Source organism: Canis aureus, chromosome 1 (assembly GCF_053574225.1).
Source record: "Canis aureus isolate CA01 chromosome 1, VMU_Caureus_v.1.0, whole genome shotgun sequence".
Classification (NCBI taxonomy): Eukaryota; Metazoa; Chordata; class Mammalia; order Carnivora; family Canidae; genus Canis; species Canis aureus.
Genome location: NC_135611.1, coordinates 95,748,601 through 95,768,260, shown reverse-complemented (window position 1 = coordinate 95,768,260; position 19,660 = coordinate 95,748,601). Strand labels below are relative to the sequence as shown.

At 39.8% G+C, this 19,660-nt stretch overlaps 1 protein-coding gene across 4 annotated transcripts in view; it reads right to left on the bottom strand.

The window, feature by feature from the left end:
• The window catches only part of SPTLC1 (serine palmitoyltransferase long chain base subunit 1), a 65,066-nt gene that overhangs the window by 27,675 nt on the left and 17,731 nt on the right, over positions 1 to 19,660 (bottom strand). For 3 of the 4 annotated variants that reach the window (XM_077909967.1, XM_077909958.1, XM_077909975.1), the window contains 3 exons: positions 16,176 to 16,308; positions 8,996 to 9,125; positions 5,244 to 5,333 (listed from right to left, as the gene is read on the bottom strand). In XM_077909967.1, the coding sequence (XP_077766093.1) occupies positions 5,244 to 5,333; positions 8,996 to 9,125; positions 16,176 to 16,308 (353 nt within the window). Of the gene's footprint in view, positions 1 to 5,243; positions 5,334 to 8,995; positions 9,126 to 16,175; positions 16,309 to 18,760; positions 18,967 to 19,660 lie in introns of those variants that run through there. The other variant, XM_077909985.1, reaches the window with a different exon arrangement.

The following is a 19,660-nucleotide window of genomic DNA, read 5'->3' as shown; positions in this document are numbered from 1 at the left end:
TTAAGTTTTGGGGGGAATCCAGAGTTATGTGGACTTTCAACTGTGTGGAGGTCAGTGCCCCTAGGATCTGCATTGTTCAAGGGTCAACTGTACCACGATGATGAAAACATACTGTACTTTGGATGCTCTAAATTTAACTAACATAGCACAATGCCAATTTTTAAAGAGAGAAATATTAAGATATCTCTTTGAATAAAGACACGTAATCTACCTGTTAAATATTGTTTTGATTATATACAAAAACTCCTGAGGATATGCACATATTCTTCCCTTTGTGGTACTATGTTTTAATTTGAACTTATGGCACTTTTTTTTTAAATCAGAAAAAGCTTTAATATGCTTTACAAATCTATTTTTCTTTTTGATTGTAGGCTTGTAAGAAAGTCTTTTCCCGTCAAAGACTTAGATGTATATTTATCTGTAGATTCTAATTATTTCATGTTACTTTTTTGTTTACACAGTGGAAAGCTGAACATATGCATGTTTGTATATGGTTTTTTCCCTCTAATGTTTTTTTTTAATGTTTATTTATTTATTTATTTATTCATTCATTCATTCATTCATTCATGAATGAGAGATTCATTCATTCATTCATTCATTCATGAATGAGAGACCCAGAGAGAGAGAGAGACGTAGAGACATAGGCAGAGAGAGAAGCAGGCCCCATGCAGGAAGCCTGACATGGGACTCGATCCCAGGGCTCCAGGGTCACACCCTGGGCTGAAGGCAGCGCTAAACTGCTACCACCTGGGCTGCCCTCCCTCTAATGTTTAATTGCTTTATCTCTAAATAATACGAATGTCATCAGTTTCACAACTGAATTAAAATACAGCTATTATTAACCACTAAATTTAGATGAATTTTTACTAACAAAGAATAAGCTAATTTGGGGGAGAATTCTATCTTTTTTTTCAACACTGTTTTCTATTCATTAATATGTATGGAACATTATATGAATATTTTCTAAAATTCATATTTTAGAAAAAATTTTATATCATGACAATAGTGGTACACAATTAGACAAATCAGTGAAACAAACAAGAATCCCAAAGTCAAACCCTAATTTGTATCCTATAACCTTTACAAACTCATTGCTAATATATACTTGACTCGTTCCTTACACTTTACATTTGTTTCATGGTTTGGCTGTATATCTATCCATTGGTACTGCTTTACTATTAATAGTCCTAAATATGCAATGCTGGTATCTTTTGGTCTTCTATCACTCCCATATCCTTCTATCAGTCTTTGACACGAAAAGAACAACAGGAAAATGAATACATCTCTTTTACTGATACTTAAGATACACCTAGATTTCCTCACGAAACAGTGAAAAGCTTTAAAAACAAGATATGAAATCCTTACTCTGAATCCTCATTCAAATGATGGACTTATAGATTCACATTTCAGTGGCTGAATGCAAGGGTTCAACATAGGAAAATTAACTATATTAATAGGATGAAGGAAAATCACATGATCAACTCATCCACCAATGCAGAAAAAGCATTTGACAAAATCCAAATCTCTTATGGTATAAATACTCAACAAATTAGGATGAGGAGGGAACTTTCTCAACCTGATAAAGAGCATTTATAGAAAACCCACAGCTAATATCATACTCCATTGGTGGCAGCCTGAAAAGCTGCTCCCTCTTGCTACTCTTAGTCAACATCGTACGGGAAGTTTTAGCCAGAGCAATCAGACAAGAAAAACAAATAAAAGACAACCAAATTGGAAAGGAAGAAGTAAAACTATCTCTGTTCGTAGATTATAGGAGTTTTATGTATAGGATAAGATCCACAAAAATACTATTTGAGTTATAGTAAGTTCAGCAAAAGTTCCATGATACAAGATCAAAACACAAAATCAGGAGCACATGGCTGGCTCAATCAGTGGAGCATGCAACTCATGATCTCAGGGTTGTGAGTCTGAGTCCCATGTTAGGTGTAGAAATTATATTAAAAGAAAAATCCTTAAAAAAAAAGAAATAAATAAAAATAAAAAATAAAAAAACCCTACAAAATCAGTATTTTTTATTGTATTTCTATAAACTAGCAGTTAACAACCCCTAAAACAGGTCCATTTATAATAGCATCAGAAAGAATAAAATACTTAGGAATAAAACCAAAAAGATAGTAAAAATCACAAAACATTGCTGAAAGAAATGAAAGATCTAAATAAATGGAAATACTTTTGTGTTCATGGATTCAAAGAATTAAGCTGGAAATACTTCCCGAAACAATCTATAGATCCAATCCAATTCTGATTCAACACAATCACTATCAAAATTTCAATGGCATTTTTTTTTCTACAGAAATGGAAAAGCTGATCCTAAACTTCCAATGGAATTTCTAGGGACCCCAAAGAACCAAAACAATCTTATTAAAAAAGAACAAAGTTGGAGAACTCACATGTCTTGATTGCAAAATTTACTATAAAGCTACAGTAATTGAGATGGTGTGATAGTGACATAAGGCTAGACATACAGATGTGGAACAGACTTGAGATAAGCCCATCTCTCTATGGTCAATGGATTTTTGACAAGGGTGCTAATAAGGCCATTCAATGGAAAATAATAGTTTCTTCAACAATTGTACAGGGACAAATGGTAACTACATGCAAAAGAATGAAGCTGGACACATGGCTCATAGCACATACAAAAATTAAGTCAAAATGGATCAGAGACCTAAAATAAAAGCTAAAACTATAAAACTCTTAGAAGAAAACATAAGGGTATATCCTCATGACCCTGGATTTGACAACAAATTTCTTAGGACACCAAATGCACAAGCAACAAAAAACTAGATAAAGTGTACTTCACCAAAATTAAAAAGTTCAGTCCATCAAAGGACACTAATCAAAGATGTGAAAAGATAACCTACAGAATTGGAAAAATATTTACAAATCATATATCTGGTAAGGGTCTAGTTTCTAGAATATATAAGGAACTCATTAACTTAACAGTAAAAAGACAACAATCCATTTTAAAAAGGGCAAAAGACCTCTAAAGATATTTCTCCAAAGATATACAAATGAACAAAAAAAAGAGGTTCAACATCATTAGTCCTTTGGGAAATGCAAATCAAAACCATGTGCTTCACATGGCAAAAACTGAAAACAAACAAACAAACAAACAAACAAAAAAACAACAAATGAGTAATGAGGATGTGGAGAAACTGGAATTCTCCTCCACTGTGGATGCGGATATGTAAAATGTTGCAGCTTCTGGGGACAACAGTCAGGCAGTTCCTCAGTAAGTGAGACACAGAATTACCATTTGACCCAGCAACTGTACTGCCAAGAATATACACAAAAACACTGAAAACAGGGCAGCCCAGGTGGCTCAGTGGTTTAGCACCGCCTTTGGCCCAGGGCATGATCCTGGAGACCCGGGATCGAGTCCCACATCGGGCTCCCTGCATGGAGCCTGCTTTTCCCTGTGCACCCCCCCCCCTTTCTGTGTCTCTCATGAATAAATAAAATTAAAAAAAAAAAAAAACACTGAAAACAGGGATTCAAACAAATACTTGTTCATAGCAAGTGTTCATAGCAGCACTCCTAACAGCCAGAAAGCAGAAACAACCCAAATCTCTGTCCATAGATAGATAATGCAACAGGTCCACATGACAGACTATTATTTGGCATTAAAAGATTCATGAATGAAGGACTGATACATGCTAAAACGGGATGAGCTATGAAAACATGGCAAGTTGAGGAAGCCAGACACAAAAGGTCACATGTTATATGATCCCATTTATCAGAAATATCCAGACTAGGTAAATCCACAGACAGAAAGCAGTTTGGTGGTTGCTAGGGGCCACAGGCAGGGAGAAATGAGGACTGACTGTTTAGTGGGCAGGGGTCTTCTTGGGAGGTAACTAGAGAGTTGATGGTTGTATACTATGGTGCCGATGCTAAATGTTAGAACTGTACTCTCTAAAATGGCTAATTTTATCTTATGTGAATTTCACCTCAATGAAAAAGAAATCTCAATAGTCATGGTTTCTAAAAACAGTATATTGTGGATGGAACTAGAGGATACTATGCTGAGGTGAAATAAGTCAATCAGAGAAAGACAATTATATGACCTCACTCGTATATGAAATTTAAAAAACAAAAAAACAAAACAGAGGATCATAGCAAAAGGAGAAAAAAAATAAAAGACGATGAAATCAGAGAGGGAGATAAAACATGAGATTCTTCATAGGAAGAGGGTTGCTGAAGGGGTGGTGGTGGAGGGATGACGTAACTGGGTGATGGGCATTAAGGAGGGCACGTGATGCAATGAGCATCTTTTTTTTTTTTTTTTAGCACTGGGTGTTATATCAGATTGATGAATCACGGACCGCTACCTCTGAAACCAATAATACATTATATGTTAATTAATTGAATTTAAATAAAATTAAAATAAATAAACAAAACCAGTATATTGCCTTCACTGTTAAAAAAACTGAGTTTTGGGGCACCTGGGTGATTTAGCTGGTTAAGCATCCAACTCTTGGTTTCAGCTCGGATTATATCTAAGGGTCCTTGGTCCTGTCAGGCTCCCTGCTTCTCCCTCTTCCTCTGCCCCTCCCCACCACTTGTGCTTTCTTTTGTTCTCAAATAAAATAAATAATCTTTAAACAAACCAAAAAAACTGTATACTTAAGGTAAATGTATTTGACTATTCTTTATTTTTATTTACTTATTTATTTTTAAAAGATTTTATTTATTTATTCATGAGAGGCATAGAGAGAGAGAGAGGCAGAGACACAGGCAGAGGGAGAAGCAGGCTCCATGCAGGGAGCCTGACGTGGGACTCGATCCCGGGTCTGGTCTCCAGGATCACATCCTGGGCTGAAGGTGGCACTAAACTGTGGAGCCACGGGGGCTCCCCCTGATTATTCTTTAAAGACCAGGGCTGGCAGCACGTGGATGGCTCAGTCAGTTAAGTGTATACCTTTGGCTCAAGTCCTGATCCCAGGGTCCTGGAATAAAGTCCCACATTGGGCTCCCTGCTCCACAGAGGGCCTGCTTCTCCCTCTGCCTCTCATGAATAAATAAATAAAATCTTAAAAAAAAAAATAAAGACAAGGGTTTCCATGTACTGTTAATCTACTTCCCTGGTATGGTCAGAACATACTTATGGTACCTATTGTGCAAAGCAATGAAGATGTTAGATGCTATAAAGGTTCATAAACAAAAAGCATTACTGCCCCACAGTCCAAGTACTAAAATACTGAGTAAACACAGTTGCTTACCAGTTCTGGAAGAGGACAGATAGTTCCGGTATTCATATACAGCCCTTCTGCTACAATGAAACGTCGTGTGACCCGAGCCTTGCGAGGATTCTTTAGAAGAAAAGAAAAAGACACATGAAATTTCAGTAGCTCCAAATGCAGACGCTATTAGATGCTCCCAAGCACTCCACCTGACAAGATCTATCCATCTGAGTAAGTAACAGACAGTCTGGGTAAGTTTCAAGTTCAAGGTTTCATACCCCTGTTATTTTGAGACAAAGAACAGTGCTTTTCTTCTCTTGTGTTTTTCAGTTCTCACAACCAACTAGGTGACCACACACATGCATGCACACACAAGTATAGGCGCTCTGAGTATACTGAAACACAAACAAACCCCTCCATACCCAGAATAACTGAGAAGGGGCCCGAGGGAAATTTCTGGGGAGATAGGCATGTTTTAGGTCACAAAAAGGCCATGAACTGGGGTTATTAATCGATCAAAATGTATGGCTAGGATTTGTTCACTTCAATGTCTTAAAAAGTTTATCTAAAACAGAAAGAACTAAAATGATGATGGCCACCATCACAGAGATGAGGTGGGGAGTTTGGAAGAGGCTCAGACGATACAAGAATGGCAGGACGTTGATAACAAAGCTGGGAGAAGGATACAGGGGCTTCTTGTACTACTGTGCTTCCTTTGAATGCAGCGGAGATTTTCCAGGATAAAAAGTTAAACAGGCAAACCGTGCTCATCTTCATCTACCATATAGCAGATGGTTTTACCTTACTACTGGGTAAAAGTAAAACTCAAATATGACCCTTCCAGGCATGTCTGAGGTGGTGGCAGAGGGGCTATTTCAAACATCCCACTGATGGCAAGTCACTGATAGTAAAGCACTCACACTGGTGAATATGTAGATGCTTCCGGTGTGTGGGGCTGAAAAAATATTGAGATCCACAGCCAGAGTTCACACCATCTTCCTACTCAAAGGTTTCTTGCCTCTAAAGCTTCTAATTGGGGACATTTTAGAATCCACAGCAGTAACACTCAGAAGCCTGTCTGCTGCTGAAGTATGCACAAGTACAGCGGCCATCCTCACTCTGTTCTGAACTTACACTCAAATGCCATAGGTTTGCCAGGGGTCATGGGTGAGAATATGAGGAGAGCTGAGCCTCTCCCTACCTTTCCAAAATCAAGTATTTTTATTATGACTTAAAAAATATTCAATATAGAATTCTTGGGAAATGGGAAAGCGCACAAAATTTTTAACAAAGTAGTTACACCACGCATTGATAACGTTGGTCTTTCTCATGAAGATGTATCTTTATAAATGACTTGGTTCAAATCAGGACTGTGCTGCAATAGTGTTAGGATCTGAGTTTTAAAAAATTATTTTAATTCATATTACTGAAAACATAATTTCAATGGAGATGTACTATTCGACCTATGGATATACTATATAGTAACTATTCCTCCAATGCTAGATGTAGGCCGTTTCCTTCCTTTTGCTTTTTTACATCACGTTGTGAGTATCTTTTATAGTTTTTAACACCACTTCTGATTCTTTTTTCAAGACAGCACCCCAGATACAGGTCCAAGGGTACAGACATTTAAGAATTCTGGAATAGGGCAGCCTGAGTGGCTCAGCGGTTTATGTCGCCTTCAGTTCTGGGCCTGATCCTGGAGACCTGGGATCGAGTCCCACATCGGGCTCCCTGCATGGAGTCTGCTTCTCCCTCTCCCTGTGTCTCTGCCTCTCTCTCTCTCTCTCTCATGATTAAATAAATAAAATCTTTAAAAAAAAAAAAAAAGAATTCTGGAATATCTTTGCCCATTTACCCTCTAGAAAGGCTGTGCCAACTGGCACTCGCCCCAAAGTTATGGGAGGGCCTCTGTTCCTGTACACAGACCAGTGCTGGCACGGGTTATTATTATGAAAAATGTTCCCTAATCAGACAGGTGAAACCTCCTTGCCTAATTTTGTTAATTCTTAGGGAGACACAAGTATTTTTCACTTGTTCACATTTATTTGTATTTCTCCCAAGAACTGTTTCTACCTGTCCCTTTCTAAAAGAAAAATTAATATGGAATAAGAGAATCCTGTATGAAAGAGAATGAAAAAAACATCTGTGAACTATTTAAAAAACTGACACAAAATGCTTGTTCCGAACCTGGATGAAATCACAGTATTTTAATTCACTTTCAAATAAAAGATGAACATCTAAAGTAGAAAATATTTAAAAACTGGGCATTAGTACTAATGTGAAAATGAAATTGAAAAAAAATTCTTTCCAAAAACCAAAATGTAATGTTATTTAGAAATCCTACCCCTGCCAGGAAAATGTGGTATAAATTATTTAGTAAAAAAGATAAAAACTGTAAAATGGAAATAGATTTCAAGAGAATTTTGTCATTCATAAAAAAAAAAAAAAAAGCTCTACAGATGATAAATCTCATAAAACAAATATGCATGGGTACACACACACACACACACACACACACACAACCTATTTTCCAAATCAATACAAACTCCCTTGGGAAAATATACTCCACAGAAGACTGGTTCATTGGTCACATTTTCAAGTCCAAGTTCTCCAATCTGGTAGCATTCTATTACTGAATCAGAATATGGGACATCTTTTTACAATTTGTCAAAAGAAATTAATCAGTGGAACGGTCAGTTCTAAGACTTTCCTGACAGATTTTTCTAAATTACATAACTATGAAACATTCGCCTACAGCATATCTATCATCAAATAGTGAGAGTCTATGCATATTCATCAGGACAAAGTGTGTATTCATCAAGAGCTCCTCTTAGGCCATCACCTAAGTAAAGACAACAGAATCTTAAAGGAATAATGCATGTATCTTATCTGGAAGAATGAAAATTAACGAAATTAAGGAACATGATGTGTATTTTTTATCCATTACTCTGGTAATGAATGAGCTGCCCTGGAAAAGTCCTCTGGAAAGTAGTGTTTGTGATGAAGGATGTGGTGCCCAGGCTGTGTACAGACCCACACAACAGTTCGTGCTGCAGAGCCACAGATCAGAATTGCCTTCTCCAACCGTGTCATCAGGGAAGTGAGTGACAACTCTACCAGTGATGCTCTGGGCACCTCCCCACCGCTGCACTCTGATGGGAACACCAAGGAGCTGGTTCCACCCCCACTGCCTGCCCCTCAGAGGTCTACACCTGTGCATGTGCTTGGGAAGGGGAGGTGCCCACAGGTTGCGCCGTGGACGGAAATCAGGCTGGGGTCACTGTTTCCTGCAGGCAATAGCTGCTCAGAGCTCCCAGGGGAAGGTGTCTGGAGGGAGACAGTCACTTTGTTCATAAACTCATGTATTAGGATCTGCTGTCACTGTTTCTTCCAGTTAATTGATACATGATTTATTCTGTTATAAATAAACTTGTTTTGAATTCACAAGGTACATCTCATCACCACACTAATGCATTCTGGTATTACTTCTGTAGAGTGCAGAGTACACTCCCAATCCCCCAACACACACACTGTTTTTCTCTCTCTTTTAGAAAGCTGCCTACATTACCTCTTCTCAAAGCTGCCATATGTAATTATGGCAACGATGAGGCAATTACAATCAGGCTTGGCTCTCCAACACGGAGTGCGTTTAATAAGCAGGAATGCCCTCACTTCATATCCAAATGTGATCCGCAGGCAAGTTTTCATGACAAATTACCATTTCATATATAATTTAGCTGGTTAGCAAGTACAAAAGAACTGTATAATTTTCTTCAAAAGAATCATACCTTTTGATCTTCCATCTCTTGTTCTTTTAGTAGGCGCTCCAGGTCAGCCATATCATTATGCTTAAATAACTTAATGTCACTACGTGATGCCTGTAATCCTTTCTGAATGGCAAAGCAGGCAGCTCTATCTCTGCAAGGAAGAGAGACACACCAAATTGGGGTTTTAAACGGCCTTGTCAACATTATCAGAAAAGGAATGCATGTTTTTGTAAGTTGACCAACATCCACTTGTTAACCTGAGCATGGCAAATCAATAAAACACGTTTGACCACTTACACACCATTGTTTGCATTTGACTCTGCAAGTGCTTTTCACATAGCTACCATGTTGATTCTACTCGACGAAGCACACCCCTGCTGAATTTAACCCTTTCAGAATTCCGCAAGTATCTGACTATGGATAGCATGTCTGTTCACCCACAGCAATTTTCTCTTTCTGAGAAACACATAAAACACTGGTGATCTCACCCTCGGCAGGGTCACAGATTTGACCAGCACAAACTTGACATGCCTTTGCCAAGAGAAGTAATACTGATTTGACCCTGGGTCTTGGAGATGAAACTTCAGTAAGATCTTCTAAATGGGGTTAATCAGGGAGGGAATTTTTTTTTTTTGAAATTAAGTTGTATTATTTAAAAAATATATTACATATAAAACAAACATAAAAAGACTCTGAAAGTGGTAAGGTGAGATAGGCCAAGGACCTGAGAAATGATGTCTCATGGACTTCCCTTACTTGGAGCTGACAAAGTTGGCCAAATGGAAGTGCCAAGGAGCACAGGCAAAAAAGTTCTCACAGAAGCCTGCTCTCTGTGGCCAAAGGGACAGAAAGGGGGAGGCCCAGCAAGCAGAAAGCACTCGACTGCTGCCAAGCCACAGAAAAACCTGGGCCTACCCCTCCTACACACACCAGCAGAGGCTGAAGGGTACCTAGATTCTGAACCTCACAAAGCTAAGAGGCACCCCAACAATTGCCATGGTTGTATCAGAGAAGGGATCCGGGACTTTTATCCCTGCGAGATGGTACCAAGTGGCCCTCATGGTGGTAGTGAAGAGCACATGGAGAGCCCCAACTTCCACTCCCCTGCACAGAGGGGTACCCTCCTCTTTCTAGCTTGGGCTGTATCAGAGGAGGCTCAGGGCAGAGTAGGACTTTCATTAACACCAGTGGAAGTGAGAACACCCCCACCCTGGGGTCAGTGGAGGCAGAATGGGGACCCTGAACTTGTAACTCTATCTGGTGGTAATGAGGCAGTAGTGCCCCCCTGCCCCTAATGGAACAGTGATAGGGAAAGCCAATTAACGTAAGGTTTCAATAAAGCATAAATTGAATACATAATAAAATGTCCTGATTTCAAATATCACTTGATGTAACAAGAACCTGAGATAACAAACAGGATGAAAGAAAATGATCAACAAATACCAATATTGAGTTGACAGATGTCAGGGTTACCTGATAATGACTTTGGAGCTGTCATGACAAAAAGGTTCCAGTGTGCACTTAGGACCATGCTTGCAACAAGTGAAAAAACAGGAAGTCTCAGCAAAGAAACAGGAGACCAAGAATCACATGGGAAAACTAGAAATGAAAAACACAATGACCAAAAGAAAAAGAAAAAGTATAGTGGCTGAGAGCTGGTAGGCAAGACAGAGGAAAATCCGAGAATGGACAGACATAACAACAGAAACTAGTCAACGTGAGTAAACCAGAGAGAAATAAGCGCCAAAGAACAGAACCTCGGGGACCTGTGGAACTACCACAAAACATGCCACACTGGCCTCAGTGGGGTCCTGGGGACAGACAGAGGAGAGGGTAAGGCTGAACAGGGAGTCAAAAAAATCAGGGCTGACAATGCCTCAGATGTGGAAAGAAGCTGAAACCTATAAAGAAGCTGAACGAAATTCATATAGGTAGACTCAAACAAATAAATGCCAAGATTACAGTAAAGCTTCTGGAAACGAATGACACAGAGAAAATCTTGAAAATAGCTCCCCTAAAATGACACATAATTTGAGCCACCAATTCCTCATCAGAAATCATGGAGATCAGAAAAACATGTCACTCTGTTCCAAATACTTGGAAGAGGAGAACTCTGAACCAAGAATTCTATATAACAAGCAAAAAGATCCTTTAGGAGTAGAAGGGAATCCAAGGTACCCCCTAAAGGAAAACTAAAATGTCCCCAGCAGACATCCTCTAAAGAAATGGCTGAAGGAAGCTCTCTATAGAAAAAAATAAGAAAACAAAAGAATCTTAGATTGTCAGGAAGGAAGAAAGAACACAGTAAGTAAAAAGTATGAACAAATACACTAGGTTTTTCTTACCTTCCTGAGTTTTCTAAATTACTTTGGATGACTTAAGTAAAAATTATAGCACTATCTGATGTGGCTTTCAATGTATGTGAAGTGAAGGAAAAACTTAAAAGGATTATAAACGAGGAGAGCAGAGGAATGTGAAGGAAGGTAAAGGTTTCTCTACCTGAGCTAATAAAATGACAAAACCAACAGAAAAACAAAAAAGAGATAACAAATAAGAAACAAAAAATATAATGTCCTCATATATCCAATAATTACCTCAAATGTAAATGGCCAAAATACACAATTTAGAGACAAAGATTGGCAGAATGAATTAAAACATGGCCCAAAAATATCCTGCCTATAAGAAAATATACAAGAAGATATATAATAACGTAGTAGTGGATGTATATATAATATATACAATAAGTAAAACATGCCAACATTCATCAAGAGAAAGCAGAAGTCCCTATGTTAATATCTGATAAAGTAGACTTTGAAATGAAGAAAATTACCAGAGACAGAGAAAATCACATAGTGATAACCAGGATCAATTAACCAAGAAAATCTGCACCAAACAACAGAGCTACAAAAGATGAGAAACAAAAACTGAAATAAGTGAAAGGAAAAATCGATAAATCACAACTATAGTAACTGCAGAACTACTAGACAGAAAATCAGCAAGGACAGATTTGACCTCAATACCACCATCAACTAAGAAGATCTAATTGTTGGGATGCCTGGGTGGCTCAGCGGTTGAGCATCTGCCTTCGGCTCAGGGTGTGATCCCAGGGTCCTGGGATCGAGTCCCGCATTGGGCTCCCTGCGAGGAGCCTGCTTCTCCCTCTGCCTGTGTCTCTGCCTGTCTCTGTGTCTCTCATGAATAAATAAAATCTTATAAAACAAAAAAAAGACAAAAGAAGATGTAAGTGTCATTTATAAAACAGTCACTGAACAATGGCTGAATATTCTTTTAAGTGACTAGGGAACACATTCTGAAAAAGACCACATCATGGGCCATGACACAAACTGCAACAAATTTAGAATCTCCAAGCACCTGGAACTAAACACACTTCTAAATAATTTGTGGGTCAAAGAGAGTTTAAAGGAAAATAAAATACACTGAAATAAATGAAAATGAAAATAAACACATCAAGGTGTGTGGGACAAGGCTACAGGAGCACTTCCGTAGTACACAGCATTAACACATTAGAAAAAAGTCTCAAATCAACAATCAAAACTTCCAACTAAAGAACCTAGAAAAAAAGAAGCCAAAAAAAAAAAAAAAAAAAAGAGAGAGAGAAAATGGTGGGAAATAATGCCAGAAAGCAAACAGACCTGAAAACAAAAATATAGTGGAGAACAATCAGTGAAACAAAGAGCGGATTCTTTGAAAAGATAAATGAAATTGACCACCAGTAGCAAAACTGACTATAAAGAGCAGACAGATTACCAGATAGGAATGAAATGTGTGATCATTTTCAGGCTCTGCAGACATTAGAAGAATAAGGAAATAGTATAATTAACACTAAATATAGAAGTTTGACAACTGAGAAAAAATGAACCAATTACTTGAAAAACACCAAACATCTTATCAATAGGACATTCATCATTTGACCAGCCTTTAAGAACTAAGGTGATTGAGTTCATAATTAAAATACTTCCAAAAAATAAAGCCCAGCTGGCTTTACTGGAGAAATCTACAAATATTTAATGAATTAACGGTAATTTTATACAATTTCTCTAGCAAATACAAGAGGGAATCCCAATAGATGTTATGGAATAGTCTCCTGATGCCAAGACCAAAGTCCAAAAAAAGTAAACATCCACCACTAGCCATCAGGGAAATATAAATTAAGATCACAGTAAGATATCTCTACACTCCTATCAAAATGGCTAAAATTAAAAAAATGACAACATCAAATGTTTCTGAGGATGTGGAGAAAACGCATCACTTATATATTATTTATGTGAATGTAAAATGGTACAGCTGCTCTGGAAAACAGTTTGGCAATTTCTCAAAAAATTATGCAATACCATATGACCCAGCAACTGAACTCCTTGGCTTACATCCTGCAGAAATGAAACTTATTTTTAGAGAAAACTTGTACATAAGTATTCACAGCAGCTTTGTTATATAGCCCCAGACAGGAAACAGCTCAGATGTCCTTAATAGGTGAATGATTCAACCAACTGTGGTGCCTATGTGCCATGAAATATGATTTAACAATGAAAAGGAATGGGTTCTTGATCCATTCGACATGGATGGATCTCCAGACAACTAAAGCTGAGTGAAAAAAGTGAATCCCCAAATGTTACTTACTGTATGACCGTACTTGTATTAACAATTTTGAAATGACAACATTACAAAAAGGGAAAACAGGTTAGTGGCTGCCAGGGGATAAGCAGTAGGGAGGGAAGGGGGACCCTACATGTGTGGTAACATGAAGGATCTTTGTGGTGACGGAAGTGTTCTGTATCCTGACTTTATCCATGCCAATATCTCAGCCATGAAGTAACCACTGGGGGAGACTGGGTAAAGGGCGCACAGAATCTCTGTATTATTTGTCATAAATGTGTATGAATCTACAATTACCTCAATATAAAATATCCCATTAAAAGAGGGTACATGAAGTAACGTGCACACAGACTTAGCAGTGACAGGGACAAACTTAGCACATGACGATCCACTGTGCTGAGATGCCTGCTGGCACAGCTTTACTACTATTTACAAAGAGGAAAAAATTAAGCCCCGGACATATTGCCTAGGCCTAATAAATTTATCAAATAATTTATCATTACTTCTAGTGTTCCTAGTTCTGAATGAATTCTGGGCAGAATATTTAAAATTAAGTGTAAGAGAATAATTAAGCTGCCTAACTGAGTGGCAACTGAAGTTCTTAGGTATGGCATCTACTTGTGGGGGTGAGCATGGCCTGGGCCTCCCAGCATTTAAAATGGAGAAGACAAGACCTTATTCGTGGTCTGACAAAGGAAGTACACATGTTCAGCTATAACTATACGTTTTAGAGGCTTAAAATTAAAAAAAGATCTGCAAGTGAGGTGCTTGCATTAAATGACACTGAAAGCACTGGTTGTCTGCAATTGTTAACTAGAAAAAACCTAGAGATACAGTTTAAATCAGCAGCTTTAGTTGTGAGGAGTCTTATTTGATTTTTTAACTAACATGTAAAACATTAAGAGAATCCTGCTTTCATGGTCACATGAAATGTTCACTTTGGCCCTGGCCATCTGTCAGTGTTTCCAGGCTGCTGCAGGGCTGGGGAGAAGGAGGGGCTGCATGCACCCCAAAGCCCAGGCAGAACCGGCTTGCTGCACCAGCAGGAGCCCACCAGTGAGACACAGGAGGATGGTTTAGGGGCCACAGGAAGCTGGACCATTGGCCACTCAGACTCTGCTTCTAAGTGCCAATCTCATTTATTCACTGAGCTGGTGCTTACTGAGCACAGCTGAACAGCAAATGCTATCCTAGGCAATAAACTAGTGTAGACTAATGAAAGCACAACAAAAGAAGAGCACGGTGAGTCTGAGGCAAGATGACCAGAGAACACGGAGGTTGTGTGGGTATGTGTGCAGGTGCAGGTACACATGTGCCTATGGGAGTCCTGAGGAGCAGAGGGACTTTGATGGGCAGTATGAGCACCCATTTGATCATAGATTCACAAGAACAGCAAACTCCTCTGGCTGTAAGATTTTCTCCACATGCAGCTGAGGTCTTGGCTTGGTCTGAGAGGTTGGGGAGGGCTTCCCTACAGAGGTGATATATGTGCAGGGTGAGCAGGATGAGCAGGCGTCCAGTAGGCATAGGGACTGTTGTGTGCACAGGCCCTAGAGCGAGAGGAAACTAGCACCCAGGGCCGATGAGGCTAAAGAATGAGCACATGAAGAAAGGGTTACAACATGAGCCTGAAAAAGTAGTCCAGAGTGCAGAAGATGGTAACAAGGACTGGAAACTTTATTTCAGGAACAACAGAAGTTCTTAAGCATGACATAATCAGATAGCATTTTTAAAAAAGATTATTCTGGCTAAGATATTAAAAAGGAAAAGAGGAAACAAAAGTAAATTTGAGACCTCAAATTAAGTCACTTAATAGTCCACTCAAAAGAGGACAGAGGCTTGGGCTGGAGGGGAGGTGCCTGCGGTGGATGTAGCCAGTTGCTCTGCTCCACCCTACTGCTCTCCGCTCTCCATAAAAGTGGCATTGCCAGTGTCCGTGTGCTCGAGTGTGCAGATTTGCTCGTAGCTTCTGTGATCTTACCAAGAGACAAGGACTCGGGGTGGGGCGGTGAGCAGTGGAGGACTTTGCCAGGTAATCTGGGTGACCCTGTGGGAGGGGACCATGGACTCTCAAGGACACGACACTATCACAGAACCAGAGGGAAGAGAGGGCACTGGCCTCACCCAGGGTAAGTCTGGCTTTCCCAATAGCAACAAATGAAACTAATCAGTAAAGAAAAAAAAAATGCTTTAGGCATCTTTCTAGTGACAGTCTTATCAATGCTGCACAATTACTTCACTGCAGTTACTTTGTATTTCTTTAAACAACAGAAAGTCAGCACTACTGAGGGCAGATAAGATCTAAGGAAGGAATTCTCTGGGAAGAGCACCATTCTTTCTAAAGAAACTCTGATTAGAAAGATGGGTAAAGGGATCCCTGGGTGGCGCAGCGGTTTGGCGCCTGCCTTTGGCCCAGGGCGCGATCCTGGAGACCCGGGATCGAATCCCACGTCGGGCTCCCGGTGCATGGAGCCTGCTTCTCCTTCTGCCTATGTCTCTGCCTCTCTCTCTCTCTCGATGTGTGTGACTATCATAAATAAATAAAAATTAAAAAAAAAAAAAAAGAAAGATGGGTAAAGTTACTCACACAAACACAATGTCCCCTCTCTTAGAGTAAGCGGGAATAGCACTGGCTATGGTGGCAAATCCATAGGAGTATATAATGGCTTCTTCTGTCTTCATAAATTTTGCCAGGCGGTCTTCCAAATCCAAGTGAACATCTATAATAAGATGGTTATATTACATGGTTAAAACACCTTCCAATTCTTTTTCTTTAAGTAAAGAATAAAGAAAATAATTCAACCGGTTTAGTTTAGTAATACTGTCACCTCATGGCCAAAATGATACTGTTTTTGAGTTAAAAATTATACATTTGTTTAGGCAATTCTGGGCCAAAACTATTTCTAAAACCTGAGAACAGAATTAGCTACTCATCTGTCCTTACAATGCATTAGTGGGGTGGCTCCAATTCTGGGTTTTGCTTCTATGTCATTCTAGCATGGGATTCAAGGCTGTGACTTTACCTGCTTTAACTTCCCTCACCCAATCACACTGAGGCTCTACCAACATGTGACACATTTTTAAAAAGCCTTTTTGCATTTTAGCAGAAGGCACCATACCAGACATTAAGAAAACTGGTGTCCAGCTTTTAAAAGGAAAAGAGTAAAATAACCCCATATACTCTGCATCAAGACAGTGCTCCCTTTTTATAGCTGCACCAGCATACACCTGTGCACCTGCTATCACTGAGGAGCACTGACTTTTCGGTCTCAATTTTTTCTTAAGTATAATGGGGACTTCAAATGTACAGCACAAAGAGAAATGCAGTATTTTACAGACCCGCTCGAAAAGAATGTTGATGTAATAGCCGGGAAGGACTGTGCTTGTGAAACTGGTACCCCTCTCTCTTCTTGTGATGGTTCTCTACTGCCACTCCCCTTCCCAGGCTCAGCCACGAGGCTGCATGCCCTGGCATAGAGGGCCCAGCAAGGTCTAAATCAACAGTGAACTGACCAGCTTTGAATCTGAAAACTTCAAAGTAGTCCTAAAATGAGGCAATACCCAGCAGAGAAGAGGATTTTTAAAAGTTCCTTTAGCTCTTTTAACTACAGCAGGACCCAATCCTGGACAACAAACCAGAGTCCTGCCACATGCCCTGGCAAGCGTAAGGTAAGCATACACATAAAGTGTGCTTTATTTTATTTTCTGGGTATTGCTGCTAAATTTTTGGATTCCTCATTGTATGTCCCTTGTCATCAATTGGGGTTTAGTTTATGACACCCATGCATCCTGCCATCTTGGGTCCGGTAGCTAGTTCCCCCACCCACACCCTCAGCTTATAATCATGTGCTCTCAGTCTTCAGTCAGCAATCATGGCCCATGTGCTGTACTTCTGAGTGTAGAAAGGATCAACGTGCTTCTGGCCAGGAGGCTGAAGGACAGACTAGGCCTGATAGCTTCCCCTGGGTGTGGAGTTCTACACAGTGGCCACCTTCCTCTCTCTGTGGTGTCACTGTCAGGTGGCACACACACTGTGTTTCTCCTCACCCTGTGCTTATCAGACTACCTGTCTTTATGTGACAGTCACTGCACGTTTGATTATTAAATGAACTGAGATTACTGGACTTCCCTCATCTACTTTTTAGGATAGATTTTATTATTACTTGGTTGGAATAGGATAAACAACTCATTTTCACAATTCCTCTAAGACAAGTAGACATAAAAGACCAAAGACACTTCTTCCTATTTATAAATATATGTCAACTGAGTCTGTTACAAAAAGCAAACGAAGTGTTGTTTGATGTCCATTATCGAAAGGTCACAGTCATTGTACAGAATGCCATCAACATTACATAAGCATGGGATTTTATAGTAACAAAGTTAAGATGACTATATCCCATCTGATCCAAATGGTATCAAAGGGGTGCTTGGGTCTTCAAGCATCAGACCTATGACATCACTGCCACAGAGGACATGACCCTGACTGCCTACCCTCTACATCATGCTGCCAGTGAAAGGTTTCAGAGAAAATTGGATGAGAATGAGGAAGTGGCCACATGTCAGAGAACTGGGCATGTCCCACACTAAGCACAGAGCGCTTCCCTCTTCTTTAGGGTGCTCTGGGCAGCCCACTACAGGCAAGTCTTCGTCACCCCTACTTCTGATCAGAGAATCCCTGTAGCAGGTCCTCAGTAGCAGGTCCTCGTAGGAGGCCTCCTATGAATGACAATGTGGCCTCTAAATCAGGACTATCTATCTCAAATCTCCATAATTTAGCTAGCAGATGGACAACTGGGAGTCCCAGAACTGCTCTTATCCAGTATCTCCATTTCAAAAAGAAAAAGCATGCTATGGACACAAACTATTTTTGCTAACCGCAAAGAACGACTTTAAATCATTCTGTGGACTCTACTTTAAATGACTCATTTTTTTTTTTTTCACTGATTAGCAATGAGAAAGTAAAACCATCTTGGCTCAATTTCAGGGCTTTAGGGTTAGTTACCCAGTTGATGAAAATTGCATGTTAGAAACATTCTCGTTGTTGTACATACACATAACTGTGTTTATATCACTGCCATAAAGTGGTTAAGAAGAATCTACAATAAGTCAACGTCTTACTGATTCTTGCCTTTCCCAAAAGTTTAAAGAAGACTGGCTTTGTTCTCCTCATACCTGAAGACGCTGGGTTTTAGCTGATGGCAGCCTTGCAAAGCAGGTTTTGTGACAAGCAGATACGGAGAGCTGCACAACTTCTTCTGATGTGTGATAGCTACTCTGTGCAATGAAAAACACTCTCAACCCAAGGCAGCAAAGAGGAAAAGTGCCAGGCCATGTTCTCCTACTTCTGATGTCTGTCTTCTGTGCAGATGATCCATTCCACTGACTGGTGCCATAGGTCTGCATGATGTGTAGGTAAAGCACTATGTCCTCTGATTCACTGCTAGGAACAAACATGGTAGGGGAGAGGCCACAGAGGGAGTTGCCCAGAAAGCTTGTGTCCCTCCCAGCACTTGCTGCCCTTTCTTGCACCTCCTCCCTAACTAGAACCTAAGAGAAGGGATTCAGGGCCGGTACAGGATGTCTGGCACCCAGGCGGGGCCTGGTCATGGCTGTCATCACAGGGGGTTCCAGATCTGGCCTCCCTCCTCACTGGGTGTGGACTCAGGGCAGGCCTGAAACTGCTCCATGAGGTCCTTCCTCTGTCAAACAGGTAACAGTTGGACCTGCCTCAAAAGACTGCTTCCAGAACCACGGGTCAATGCCTATGAAACACTCAGAGTAATGCCTGGCATGGAAAAACCAATATACCATTTAAGTGTACAATAGAATTATTTGTAGAATAAAAGGTTTTCTTTTAAAAGGAAAAAAAAAAAAAGCAGTTATGCTATCTTCTAATTAAGTTGTCCAAAGCTTAGATATTTAAGAACTTCATATCACAATCACTTGTTCATTTCAGCTTCCCACTAGATCTCCTCTTATTCTGATAAGAGGTATCCCGGCCTTGGTCGTCCTCCAAAGGAAAGACTTATAAAATAGTCAACTTTAGAACAGTTTAAAAACAACCAACTACAA